Source organism: Calonectris borealis, chromosome 6 (genome assembly GCF_964195595.1).
Source record: "Calonectris borealis chromosome 6, bCalBor7.hap1.2, whole genome shotgun sequence".
NCBI classification, from domain to species: domain Eukaryota; kingdom Metazoa; phylum Chordata; class Aves; order Procellariiformes; family Procellariidae; genus Calonectris; species Calonectris borealis.
In genome coordinates, this window is record NC_134317.1 from 38,827,223 (window position 1) to 38,841,726 (window position 14,504).

General features: G+C 41.8%; 1 protein-coding gene across 2 annotated transcripts in view; it reads left to right on the forward strand.

Annotated features, from left to right (window-relative positions):
- UNC80 (unc-80 subunit of NALCN channel complex) overlaps positions 1 to 14,504 on the forward strand; it is a 130,493-nt gene that overhangs the window by 87,918 nt on the left and 28,071 nt on the right. For both annotated transcript variants that reach the window (XM_075153728.1, XM_075153727.1), the window contains 9 exons: positions 251 to 431; positions 1,387 to 1,655; positions 4,390 to 4,524; positions 5,293 to 5,431; positions 7,047 to 7,143; positions 7,844 to 8,014; positions 8,222 to 8,314; positions 10,505 to 10,540; positions 10,842 to 11,060. In XM_075153728.1, the coding sequence (XP_075009829.1) occupies positions 251 to 431; positions 1,387 to 1,655; positions 4,390 to 4,524; positions 5,293 to 5,431; positions 7,047 to 7,143; positions 7,844 to 8,014; positions 8,222 to 8,314; positions 10,505 to 10,540; positions 10,842 to 11,060 (1,340 nt within the window). The remainder of the gene's footprint in view (positions 1 to 250; positions 432 to 1,386; positions 1,656 to 4,389; positions 4,525 to 5,292; positions 5,432 to 7,046; positions 7,144 to 7,843; positions 8,015 to 8,221; positions 8,315 to 10,504; positions 10,541 to 10,841; positions 11,061 to 14,504) is intronic.

The window sequence follows — 14,504 nt, forward strand, 5'->3', positions numbered from 1 at the left end:
AAGTGTTGTTAAAACCTCTTTTACAAACATGATCCATCTTTGCTGAGCTGGGCTGAAGAACAGTGGTCACACAAATTCTAGCAAAAGGGTGCAGCACCAGCCCTGTGAATTTCCACAGGTTCCTCTGGGCCATGAGTGCAGCATCCCTCCCATCAGAGGAAGCCATGGAGCCTAACCTAGAAAAATGCATATATGTTGTAAAGAACTTTTTGATCAGGCCGATTCTGATCCTTGTCTCTTTTTCTCTCAGGTGTTCACCCGCAAGTTAGAAGAGGTGGGGCGGGTGTTGTTCCTCATATCACTGACACAGAAAATCCCTACTGCCCACAAGCAGTCCCATGTATCTATGCTCCAGGAAGACCTCCTCCGCTTGCCTTCATTTCCCCGAAGTGCTATTGATGCCGAGTTCTCACTCTTCAGTGATCCCCAAGGTACGGCCTTTTAATAGCTTTCTCTGGTACAGGGCCCAGAAGGTTTCTGTGAGGCACTTCGTTTGCCTTAGAAACATGCAGGTTTCATTTGCCTTAGAAACATACAGACTTGTAGCATTATGAAAGCCGATAAATCTCTTCCTAGGGAAAATGATACATAGCTGTTGGTTTGTAAGCACAAGAGCAGAAAGGGCTTTGCTGTTAGAGGTCTCCAGACAAAGCTACTTTCTTTGGGCCCAAATGAGAATAAGTTATAATTATGTATTAAAATTATGCATGAAACTACAGCTGGAATGCTGTGTCCAGAAGCATAACTGCACCTAAAAAGGATTGCTCAGAGTCCTTTGCCATCCACTTTGAGGAAGCAATGGTCTTGCAATGAAGATTGGGCAAATTCTGCAGCGGGGATATAGAAACAGCCCTGTTTTTAGAACCTTTGCTCTGAAAGTCAAGTAGGGTTTCCAGCCTGACTTGGGGATTAAACAGGCCACTGTTGCAGGATGGTAAGCATTGGTAAGTTCTGTAACAGGCCCTAAAAGCAGTTGCTTTCAGAAGCATTATTGTAACTCTGCATCAATGTCCTGTAACGTCCGGGACACCTGAAGGATAAAAATTCAGCATAAATCCACACAGCCGTGGGGGGCAGATGATGCATGTACAAGCTCAGATCTGCTTTCGCTTTTTAAGAGGAGAATTTCCAACCAGTGGGGAGCAGATTTAATGAGCTGTGTGATATTCATCATTCTTTGTCTTCATGTGTGTTGCTTTCAGTCAAGGTTTGCTCAAGCCCTCTGGGCACTTCCAGAAGTACGGGATGGGTGAAATCATTTTAAAAAGGCAGAATGATGGTCAGTGTTGTGGGATGGTTCTTTGGAGAGGCCTTTGGCCTCTGGGAATGTTGTGAGGCTGGCTGTGGTGAACAGAGTTGATTGCTGTTGCCTCTTCTCCCCCGCAGCTGGGAAAGAGCTCTTTGGTCTGGACACTCTTCAGAAAAGCTTGTGGATTAAGCTGCTGGAGGAGATGTTCCTTGGCATGCCCAGCGAGTTCCCCTGGGGGGATGAGATCATGCTGTTCTTGAACGTCTTCAATGGTGCCCTGATCCTGCACCCCGAGGACAGTGCCTTGCTGAGGCAGTACGCTGCCACAGTCATCAACACAGCTGTGCACTTTAACCACCTCTTCTCCCTCAGCGGGTACCAGTGGGTCCTCCCCAGCATGTTGCAGGTGAGCCATTGCCATGAACACCACCAGGGAAGACTTCAGAGCAAGCACTTTGATATGGAACTGACTATTAATGGGGAAACTTTAAACTGCTGAGTCCTGGTGAGGTCACAGATTTGGGGGGCGGCAAGAAGACAAACAACAGGTCAGGGTGGGACGGCGCAAATCAGCATTCCTGAGACTACATTCCCTTTTCTTCTTGAGTAAATTACTACATTTTCTTTTCTTCTTTATGTTAAATAAATGAATGGCTGTTTCCCTTACTGTGTACTTCCACACAGACATGTGAAATTTCTGGCAAATTTTTGGACCTTGGGTCTCCCTCAGTGTTTTTTCGTCCAGGGATGGCTGAAATTTGGGGAATAGTTGAAATATCTGGATTTGCTACTTGCTGATTGAAACTAAATTATATTCACTTCTTTAAGTATGATAATTGTATTATCTGCAATTTAAATAGCAACAGAAAATAACAAGTGTTTATGAAAAACTGTATGTTGTCTTTGCATGTGAGTGATGACAAATATTGCAAGTATTAGAGGTGGAGTTTCTCTTCACTTTGAGATGTACAAGTATGACTTTTTTCCCGTTGACATTTGGGAAAAATCAGATACTGAAAATAAAAAAACCCCAACAATATAGTTCTTTTATAGACAGAAAGATTATTTCTGCAGGGCTTGAAGACAGTATCTAAATAGAGATTTAGTATTATAATGCAAATACGGAAAAAACTATTGTTTCTGTAAAAGAAGCAATGACCATGACATCCCTATGTATGTTCATTTTAAATTAGTTAATAGAGCACAACAGTTAGGACCAATGATGAATTTAGCTATCTAAACAAACTCTTTAGTAACTGGAAACTCTAATATCATGCCTTACACGGTTAGGTAATTATGTATTGGATCCAGGTCTGCAGTGCATGGGTTTATTCATTAGAAACAAAACATTTTGAAATAAAATAACTTAATAACTTAATTTGAAGTACTTGGCAGTAACCATTCAGTCCTGTAAAGGACTCTCCCTTCATTTTCGCTTTTCATACCGAGAGAAATTATTTTTGTAATTCTTTCCTCCCCCCCGCCTTACCAATTATTGCCAACTACTGAATTAATAACGTACCACTCATGGGAGGCAAAAAAGGAATTTCAAAAGAAAACCCAGCTGTTGCTGAGCTGCTTTGTTTTTGCAGGTCCTCACATCTCTGTTCCAGGCACCCAAGATCAGCTGGTTTGTTTGTGGTCATCACAAATTCTTCTACCACTTCTGGGCTTGAACCAGCCATTAATAGCTTAATTCCTGATGCATACATGCACATACCCCCAGAGGGCTCTTTTTGTTGCAGGTTTTTCTGCTTTCCTAGGTGAAATGCATATACAGTTAATTATTTCCCTCTTCTCAAGTAAATGAGATATTGCAAGTGTAACAGACCATGGTGATTGACTGTCTTCATAAGCATGCTAGAGGCTTCTGATTGTTCTAAAGACATCCTCATCTCTTCAGCCTACTAGGCTACTGAGGAGTGAATACATCTCTGCAGAGGTCTCGCACATTAACAATTTTTTAGAAACCTTCAAGAGCCCTGTGCTGTAATGTGAATTTTGCACTACCATAAAATCTCAGCATTACCTGTTGCCAGCAAATAGCAAGAAAATCCTGCCCACCCCAACCCCAAACCTCCCACAGACTTGTACCAGCAGAGAAGTGCAGACAGGCAACTGAAACGGACAGCAGTAGGAAGCACAGTGAAGTTGTTCTAGCAATTTATACTGTTTACATAACTGAGAAACACATCCCACATCTTTGGCAATGCACTGGCTGCATGGTTCAGTGGCCAGCCCTGAAGGAAATGCCACTCTGAAAACCTCAAAATATCTTAAAAATTGGTGGAACTGTCAGTGTGTTGGAGGACAGGCTAGGAGTTCAAATTATCTTGACAAACTGGAGATGCAGTCTGAAAAAAGAAAAAAAAACAGATTATGTTGATCAGGCTGGACAAGCATAGGACCTTACTTATGAATAATCAGCCACATAAATATGGAAGGGAAAGTAGCTGATACAGTAGCACTTCTGCATAACAGAATATTGGAGTTATAGATCTGAAGCTAAACATGAATCAACAGTGTCCTTCTGTTGAAGGATAAAAAAGAAAAATAAAAGATCTCAAATGCCATTCTGGGGTGACTATACAGATTTCTATCTTGTGAAAGAAATATGGAATAATTCTGCTGCTCCAGTCAGCAGCACTCCTGACTTGAAGTGCTGGCTCTGTCCAGCTGTGGGCACTGCACAAAAAACATCAGTTAACTGAAGAGACTGGAGACTGGAACAGGGATGTACATCTAGAAAACATGTCATATGAGAAAGGACTAAAAGAGCCAGGATTTGATTAACTGAAAAAGATGAAGATTGAGGAAGAAAGCACTAACTGGCTTCAAACAAGTCAAGTGCTTCTAGGAAGGAGAGGGGAGGAATAGGTATATAGGACCTGATACATAGGACAAAAAATAATGGACTAAAGCTGTGACAAAGAAGGTTCAAGAGTGACAAGCAAACCTTTTTTCTAAGGATAGTTTGTCCCTGAAATGCATTCCCAAGGAGGGTGGACAAGTCTCCATCTTTAAAAACGTTAGGCAAACATATCAGGAATGACAAGGCTGTAGTTGATTCAGTCTGGGGTTAGGAGATGAAGAGCCCTTTCACTGGAGTAGTACTTCCACGTCCTTTTTCATTTGCTCAGGTATATGCTGACTATGAAAGCAACCCACAGTTACGCCAAGCGATTGAGTTTGCGTGCCGCCAGTTCTACGTTCTGCATCGCAAGCCCTTTATTCTGCAGCTGTTTGCAAGTGTGGCCCCTCTCCTGGAGTTCCCTGTGAGTAAAAGCCATTCCCTAGTCTCAGCGTGGGGAAGCCTGTGTATGCAGCCAGCCCCCATCAGAGATCACAAAGAGAAAGCAGCTGGAGCAGCAGCACAGTTCTTACTGAACATGTGCTTTCTGCACTTGGTGCTGCACAGAACCAGTTCCTGAACTTATTTCTGCATGCTTCTGTTCATCAGTTGATTGAGCAGGATGCTGAGATAATGGGCCACTGGTATCCAGGCTAGTAAATGTAGTCTCACTTTAAATTTCTATGTATAAATAGGTTGTAAATTGACAATAATGATTTGTAACTCTTTAAATGCAAATCCTTTCTTAGAATCCAGCAATAGGAACAAAAAGCTTAATGCCAAGTTTTAGTATATGTGAACTATAGGACTGGATTAGCCATGTTTTGAAATATTCACTAATTACTTTTTAACATTTTAGTGAGTTAAAACAAGTTAATGGAATTTTAATTTGAAGTGGGACTGCGAAATCTAACTGCACATACACTGTAAGCACACACATCTTTCTCCTTCACAGGGCAGCAAAGATCTGCTCTTTCTGGGACGTAAAGCTGTGTGCAGTTTTCAGATCATGCTTCCACTGTAGCATCAATCTGTTGAGTCCGGCAAGGGTTATTGTTTGATAGCAGTAAGCTCTTGAACTCCATGTGGGCCCTTTGTCAACAAAAAAAAGGTTGCCCACACCTCCAGATAGATTCCTGGAATGCACACAGGCCCTCAGAAAATCAACCATGAATGTCTGTTGTTGAAACAGGATGCTACAAACAATGGAACCAGCAAAGGAGTGTCAGCTCAGTGCCTGTTTGACCTGCTGCAGTCTTTAGAGGGAGATACTCCAGACATTTTGGACATCTTAGAGCTGGTGAAAGCAGAAAAGCCTCTCAAGTCATTAGGTAACAGCAAAGCACCCTTTATTCAGTAATTCCGGTTTGTTGTTTATTGGTTCAACATGCATTTGATGCAGCATGGTTTGTTCAGGGCCCTTTTCTTCTCCCAGAATGCGGTCACATCTGTTTCTTAGCCTCATGAGGCTTTTAAGGTTGGCTTTATCACCACCATCCTTTTGATATTTTCTGCAGGAGGGGAATTATTAATTTATCTTATTCCAAAGCTACTTTTTCTGCATTGAGTCTGCTAGTCTGAGACTAGCCTATGGCATTTTGAATTTTATGTGTGGGTGAAGCATAAAGATGCCTAATAAACTGTATCATACTGACAAGATCAGTGTCATCCTCTCCTCTGCTCCATGTGGGTAGAAAACAAAAGCATCCTCTCCCGTGGGCAGACTATGACTAGTAAATGATAGATGCCATTCAGACATTCAACAGTGCTGAGTTCTAGGGGGTTGTTGATGTATCACAAAGCAGAATACAGAAGGCTGTATGATGTATCCAGGATGCTGTGTCTCTTGATAGTTATCCATGCAATGCAGCATTTAAGAATTTGGCTGCTTTGTGATTTGCAGGGATGTAATTTTTCCTTATTTTTATAAGGATCTTCAACTTATTTTCCAAATTTGTACTTCCCTTAAATAATACTGATTTTGATGGACTGTGAAACCTCTCTAGCCTTAGAGTTAAAGCTTTGTTATATACTCGGATTCTATAGGATGCTGCACAATTATATCACAAGTTATAATATAAAATGGTACATAAACGGAGGATATTTTTTCCTCTTTGTGGATTGTAGTAAACATTTGTATAAAAGCTTTGTGTTTTCTGTGGAGGGTTATTCAAAGGCATCTCTGAAAATTCCCAAGTGTGTGTTGATGATGAGATTGTAGATGAGTATGTTGTGTGCCTGGTATTTTCCATATGAAGATCAGAATTATCTAAAACATTTGACTTCCAAGTTCCATTGTTCAGAGTGATTTACACGCTTTGGGACCTTAACTTTGACTTATACCAAAGCCACTTCTGAAAATGGGACTGTAGTTATATTACAGATATTATTCTTTGGATACTTCGGTTTCTTGGTGCCTGGCAGTAATTATCCCCAAAGTAATATTTGTAGTATGGGACTTAAATGCTTTTGAAAACTTTTTCTCAAATCAGAGACTCACTTTTGTGCAGGCGCCCGTGTGGCTACCAGTATAGAAGGGGCTTGATTTTTTAGAAGTAATGCTATCTTCTGCCATCAGTGGTGTATCAGCATCATTTTAGTGTAGTGAAAACATGTAGGAAAAAGCGGAGGGAGCATAAAAATTGTCATTAAGTTGACACGTGTCCTTGTCATGTATGAGCTTAAGATTTTGCTTGAGATGGGTGATGTTTGAAACGGGACTCCAGTAGCAGCTGTAGGCCTTATGCTCAGCAGTGATTTGACCTACTGAGAACTGTTTCTCACCTACTGAGTTCTTGGACAGCAGGATTTTTTTGTCAAAAATCAAGAGCCTTCTCAACATGAGAAGCAAGCAGTTGAAGAGGGGAAAAAGGAAGGAGTGTGCTAGCTCCTTTCATATTCAGTATGTTTGTGTGACAGTCTTCTCGTATTGCTTTACTCCCTCAGACTTCTGCTATGGGAATGAAGACTTGACCTTTTCGATCAGTGAAGCCATCAAGCTGTGTGTGACAGTGGTGGCCTATGCTCCCGAATCATTCAGAAGGTGCTAATGTGTTTTCTTGGTTTGTGCAGACTCAGAAAAGGCATGAAAGCTGTATATGGCATGCGAAAGCAAGGCTGACAAATGGAGGCAGAGGATATAGAAAGGCGTTCCAAGCATGGGGCTTCTCTGTGAGGCCAAGCCTCTGCCTGTTGATACCTTTCCTAGGGCACCAGCTCCAAATCCTGCCAGCCGCCGGCTGCAGCACTAAGCTGGATGAGCAGCAACACGTAAGCTGTATTTCCAAGTGGGGATCACACTGTGTCCTGCAGGTTTCTGTCGTCAGAGAAGCAATGGAGAGGGAACTGGAGGGGGGAAACAGGCAGCTGGAAAGAACAGGAAGATACAGAGAGAGGGGAGGTAAACTGGTAAAGCAACAAGCTTAGTTTCCAAGAGGGAACCCAGAGAAGAAAGGAGTCTTTGGAAGGGAAAATGAACGTCTGCAAATGGATGACATAATCAGAAGATACCCAGAAGTTCAGGCTGTTTTTATTATTATTGTTTCATGCATCAGCTAATTTCCCCCCTGAAGGCCCTGATCCAAGAGTTTCTTTGGCCCAGGACTGCTTACCTAGAGAGAAGCAATGAAATCTCAAGGCTAGTGACAGATCCAGGGGTCTTCAGATAGAAACTTAAGCCTCTGCCTGATGTGAGTTTCAGGATTGACAAAATAAAACAGACCAAGTATTGGTTATTTTTCCAGCCTCCAGATGCTGATGGTGTTGGAAGCGCTGGTTCCCTGTTACTTGCAGAAACTGAAGCGACAAACGTCTCAAGTGGAGACTGCGACAGCAGCTCGTGAGGAGATTGCTGCTATGGCTGCCCTTGCCACCTCTTTGCAGGCCCTCTTGTACAGTGTAGAAGTTCTCACCAGGTAACCCACATGGTTCAAAGATCCGAGCCTGCGTTTGGTTATCAGTGTGGGGAGAGGGAATGCACAGGAGGTCACGATATGCAGCTTAACTTGAATAATGATTGAGTTTCAGAAATGGTAAAATTAGTGCCAAATTTCACCAGATCACAATTTCAGTGTGCTTGTTGGATTTAGTCTTTAGTGTGCTATTCACCTTCCCTTTGCCAGGCCTATGACAGCCCCACAGATGAGTCGATGTGACCAAGGCCATAAAGGGACCACAACAGCAAACCACACCATGTCAGCAGGTGTGAACACCAGGTAAGTCAGTGGGCTTTTCCTTCTTTCTCATTTTTCTGAACAGCTTTTTTTTTTTTTATAATAAGGTAACATCTCATTGCTCAGAGTGCTTGGAGCACTTCCTCAGCTGTCTGATATTGTCTAGGTACTGTGAGAGAAAACAGCCAGATAAAAAGAGCACAGAGCCCAGGACTGCATTTCTGACAGTAACCAAAATCCCCAAGACTAGAATTTCTAGTTTAAAACCATGTGACTAAATAGAAGACCAGGATATCAAAATGGAGGACAGCCATCCTAAATGTCTTTTTCTTTGTTTCCCTTTTCGCACTCTAGAAGTATACTGACAAAGCAGCTATGTCCCTCAGTTCTCTGCTTTGCTTCCTTCGGAGTCCACTGCCAGCGCGACCACCGGGCAGAGCACACTAGGGTAGCAGAAGGGTTGGATCCTTCTGGCCTTGTTCTGAGAGACTGAACAGCAGTACGAGCTCAAACTACATGTCCGTTGAGACTCGCAGAGGCTGGCACCTCCTCTAGTTTTCTTTTCTTCCCTTTCCCGTTTCCTTTTACTTTTGCTTTTCCTACAGTCTCTTTCTATCACCTTTACCTCCACATTGGTCTGGGTTTTTTTTGCAGTTACAGACAGCGAAGGAGTGGGTGGCAGAGAATTTGAGAGAAAGGGAGGAATGACTGGGAATATTTTTGTCCTCCTTAAAAAAAAAAACCACAAAAAACCCACAAAAAAAACTTCACATGGAAGAAGGAAATAAGGAAGGAGATGGTGCCAGCAGACTAATACTGCTCCTTGGCCATTACAATGAGGCTGCCGCAGATTAGAAAAGGCCACTGGACAATTTACTCAGTCACAGAGCAAGGGCTTAAGAAATCTTTTTACAAAATCCACCCACAAGCATTTGGGGTTAAGAAGGTTTTCTCTGCAGTACTGATTACTCTTCCGGGCAGCTCTGCCTTATCCTTGCCAGGCTATGCCTTACTGTGCTTAAAATCTGAATGTTTGTGCTGACCTGGAAAGGGAATCCTCCCTACCAAAAGCTGGAGTAGCTGTTCTTCCAGAGCAGAGTATTTCCTCTGGATTTCTCTTTTGTCTGTAACAGCTGATAGTAAGTCTGTGCACAGTAGGACAATACCATGGGCTGTGTAGGGCTGTAAATCAGCAACACCCTTCTGGCAAGACATGCTTTCCAAGTTATTCCCTGTCTTTTTTTGTATTGAAGGGAGATAGAAATCACTCTCTCTGCATGGATCATCAAAGGGCTATTATGTCAATTTATAGATGTGTAGTGTACACATCTTGGTTGGTAACTCCTGGAATCAGTCTGTTATTCTTTAAGACCAATTCAAGCATGGATGAAACACAGCTTTGACTTTCAATCCCGGATCTGAGAAGCAGATAAACCCCTTCATGCTCAAGTCTGAAGTGGATATATGCCATTTACTTCCACTGGAAGATTCCCCAGTCTAAGGGAAACAAGGTGTAATGGAAAGTAGTACTTTATTATTTATCTGCTGATTTTAGAGAGCAGTTAATATGTATCTGCTGACAGGCGACGTAGAGACTCCTGATGCTGTGTGACTCAGACATTTTGGTTTACATTTCCAGATCTTTCTGATTATCAAACGTTCAGTCTCTGATCCAAAATATTTTTGCACTGCTCCAGTTTTCCTGCCCTTGTTTCTTCTGTTGTGTTATCGTTGCAACAGACATCTGCTAGCAACAGCAGGAGTCTCATGATGGTAGAATGATCACTGTTCCAGCCTTGGACGTGTTAGCCAAGTGGTTTGTTAATGCTTTCTCAACAAGAAGTGGCAAGAGAAAATTACAATAAAACAAAAAAACACGCTGAGCTATTCTTTCCACTAGGTGAGCTCTGGCTTCATGAAACAGACCGAGCACTGGGGTGAAAATCAGTATGAGAAATTACTTGAAAAAGGGCTGTGGTTTTTAAGCCTGAATTTTTCCTGTCATAACAAGGGCAATAGCTATAAGAATCTGTTGTTCGCTGCCAGTAGGGGGGTAAAGGCTACTCAATGTGGCCACTAACTATGTGTAGCCATTGTTCCAGTGACACAAGATACCATCCTGCCCATGGCGAGTATACCTCTGGGCTAGAACAGTATCACCTTCTTTCAGAAAGGCACCGTTTAGGCATTACTAAATTGCTGTTTACAACTGCACTGTTTCTGTTTTCCCAGGTACCCAGAACAAGGAGCCAAACTACACTTTATCAGGTACAGTAAAATCTTCGCCCAATCTTCCATGTGATGAACTGTTCCCTAGCAGTTTCCAGGTTCACTGGGTGCCACCCACTGTTGCTGTGACAGGCAGTCTTTTTTCAGGGGAGAGTGGCAAAGGATAGCTCATATAGAAATTATTTACATTTTTAACGAGACTTTGCAGATTATAATTACCCTTTTTTTTTTTTTTTTATTGCAGATGCAACTATCTTTCTTTTCAATTGTAGCGGAAAGCAATACCTGCTGTTCCACTGCATGTAACACTTCCTACTTTTTCTCATTTTGTATTCTCCAGGGAGAACCTTCACTTACTGGAGGAGGGCCAGGGTCTTCCCCGAGAGGAGCTGGATGAACGAATTGCCAGAGAGGAGTTCAGGAGACCAAGGGAGTCATTGCTGAATATCTGCACGGAGTTTTACAAGCACTGTGGTCCAAGGCTGAAGATTTTGCAGAATCTGGCTGGTGAACCCCGAGTAACTTCTCTGGAGCTGCTGGATGTGAAGTCCCACATGAGGTATTCCACAGGCATTCTGCTTTTACTTGTTCATTTCAGGGGGATTCCTTTCTTTTAGCTCTTAATTTTTCATAGTAGCAGACGGAATCACTTTTTGGTAGTGTAGTTGCACGTTGCAGTCTGAAAGATGCAGAGCTTGTTTTGGATGTTCCTTAGATTGTACCTGGTGCTGCTTGTGTGTAAGGAAGGTTTCGTATGCTCTCCTCTAGTCTCATTCAGACCCCCATCTCCAGTGGATGAAATAGCTCTGCGGAAGCCCGTCTGATACATCAGAATAAGCTGCAGTGGGGAGCAGAGCAGATAAGGCTGCCTCTGCGGGGCAAGGGGTGGGTAAGCTGCCCAGCTGGCTGAATACGACCTTTATCCTCTCCTGTGACACTGTGCATCAGAACTAGCTGCTAACAAGCAAGAAGGGCAGAGCAACCACTGCACTGTATTGCGTAAATGCCTGAAATACGGGGGAGGATGGGGCAGGAGGCATTTACAGGACCACCACCTCAGCGTGCGATGCAGCAGGTGCATGAGTCTTTTATTAAGATGCAGCACTGAGCCCAGCTTGCTGGTTGGATGCTCACTGCAAACCATTTCACGTGGTGCTGACCAAGAAGAAGTTGGCGGTAGGGCCTTCTAAGCACTTGAGACCTAATTCTCTTCTCTGTTTGCTGTTCGTGGTAAACACAAAATAGCATAAGTTGCTACTGAGAAGTTTGTCCAGATGTAAAAGACAACAAAAACTGGGACAAGAGGGAATGGACTGATTCTGTTGTCAGTTTTTCATTCATTTTCAGGGGAAACCCCTTTCTCACATAGTATTCTCTCAGGAAACATAAACTCATTAGAGTTGTTTCATGGTAAGATGTGTCTCAATGAAAACAGGAGAGATACTCTCCGAGTGAGCCACAGTTAGCACTGTTCTGACTGGCATTCCTCAGAAGGAAGACTGGGATTAATATGAGGCAGTCCTAGTGTATCGCTTGGCAGGGGGCTCACAGGGAGACAGCTATCTGAATTCTTTTATGAGACAGAGAAATACTTCAAGATCATTCTTTGAATACAGGATAGCTAAATAGCAGGAGGCATTTTTTTATGGCTTAAGCCAAACAGTGCTTAGTAGAGTATTAAAGTAAATAGGAAAGATACCAAAGATATCTTAAACTGTTTGGGACTGGTCTCAAAAGTGAATCAGAACCACCTTAGCAGTAATTTAAATTGCTCTCTGAAACCCAAGAGGCCATTCTGGCTGTGAATTATTCCTCTCTTTGAGTGCTATACTTTTTTCCTCAGAAATACCCTCTAAAGGAAGCTGAAGGGTGACAGATCCTAGCAATGCACTGAGCCAGCTCTGTTTCTGCCCTGGACCAAGGAAAACCCTCTAAAAGTTCTTCTACCTTTTATATGCATGCTCTGAAAAAAATGGCAAAGCCCCTTAGCTGGCAGATTCTGTCACAATTAGAGATCTTTGGGTTCAGGCTGTCTCTATAGAACACAAAATTGTGTTTGACATTAATTCAGGTCTTGTTTAACAAATGCCCCGAATTCCTTTGGGAGTTGAGAAGTGGTTTTTGTTTGGTTTGTGTGTTTGCATACGGATTGAATATTGCTGTTCCTCCCCTCTGGCAAATGTTTAATAATTTAGAGGGTAATTTTAAGCAAGAGATGTCTGTTTCCATAGATGCATGTCATTCTTATGTAGTGCTTGGCTGCAAACAAACTGAAAACCTGATGGACATGGTTACTTTTGCAGTGCCACTTTCACATTTTTTCCAAGGGACATAAGCCTCAGAAATCAATACATCTGTTTAGCTGCATTACAAACTCCATGACTTTTAGCAATAGAAGCCTGAGTTAAAAACTACAGCAGTAAAACTAAGGGATTGATTTGCAGAAGGTAATGAGTTGTGCTCTGATTCTCTTATGTCTCCCGGAAAGTGCTAGAAATAACTGCTTTATTGGGGTTGGAACCTGAATTGCTTTATCATAGTTAGGCCTAAATAAAAGCGAACATCGGCTTGATTCTTACATAAATTCATTTCATAAGTATCAGTGAAATGACTGACAGGATTTAACCACTGTAGGAAAAAAAAACACTTTTCTAAGTAGAGAGTAGATTTACGAGAATGTGATGTGACAGCCGTGGTCTTGGGAGCCTGACAGATACCATTTCAGAGACCTCAGAAAACAAGATAATATGCTAGTCACTTCAGACAGGATTCATCTCACCCAATTTTAGCCATTTAAAAGTTAAATGTTTAGTCTGCAAAAATCATAAAGATCTTTTTGGACCCAATGAAAAGGGAGATGCACATCCAATGAGCTGTTTATCCCAGTGTTTCAGGAAGATAAGAATTTCCCAGGTTGTTTATTTCTGATGAATGGAGCTAGAAGATTAATTGAGATTGATGTCTCAAGTTGAATAAGATTGATCTCGCACTTCAAAATGCATAAGAAAGTTTTCATATACCATTATGTGCCGCTGATACTGTATTGCCAGAAAGAATCATACGATAATTTAAATTTCACAGTGTTTAAGAAAACAGACCTACTCCATAGTAGGACAAAGTACTTGTAAAAAGTAATAATAAATACTGGATAAAGAAACACTTTTATAGCACTTTCGATTAATATGAGGAACTCATTGCCATTGATATTGCTAGGCAGATTTTAAAGAGAATAGAAATATGTTCCATTAGTTGAAGGCATTTCAGAAGAAGCCACCACAATACGAATATGATTGTACTGTAATAGTCCACTACAAAGTCTATTGATGTTTCAGGGAGCGTACAGGTTTCTATCCCTTTTATTAATAGATGTAGCTTTATTACTTGTCTTTGTCCACTGCAAATATTCAAGTATTTCAGTAGGTCTTTGTCAAACTGCAAGTGTAAGTTAAATCTTACCATGGTATTTCACAGTCAATGCAGAAAATGCCATCCGCGAGGCCATCTGGGAGGGTTAGAAGAAGCAACTGCAACACAATCTGTAGAGGTGTTAGGAGAAACAAATCAAAGCTGCAGTGAGTGATCATACAAAGTACATGTGGTGTAGACTTATGGGATGGCACATTATTTTTAAAATTTAACACCTGAAAATTGCACAGTGAGACCTGTTGAAGTGGTGACACTGAAAAACAAGCACAAAATCAAACCAAATCACTCGTTAATTGACATACAGGTGATGTCACGTCTGTGTTTCACAGGCATTTGCAATGTTGTAATCTTACTAACAGCTCAGGTACTCTGTTTTTAGCTACACAAAGCTGTGATTCCTGATGTTCCTTTGGTGCATTTAATATCAATGTAAAAATATTCTTTAGACCATTCACATGTACATAAATATAAACAGTGATTCCAGCAAAAGAATCTTAACAGACCGGGAACCGTGGTATCGGGACTAAGAGTTTAAATGGCAGCACATTTGACTTTTGCATCTTTTTCTTTTTACTAG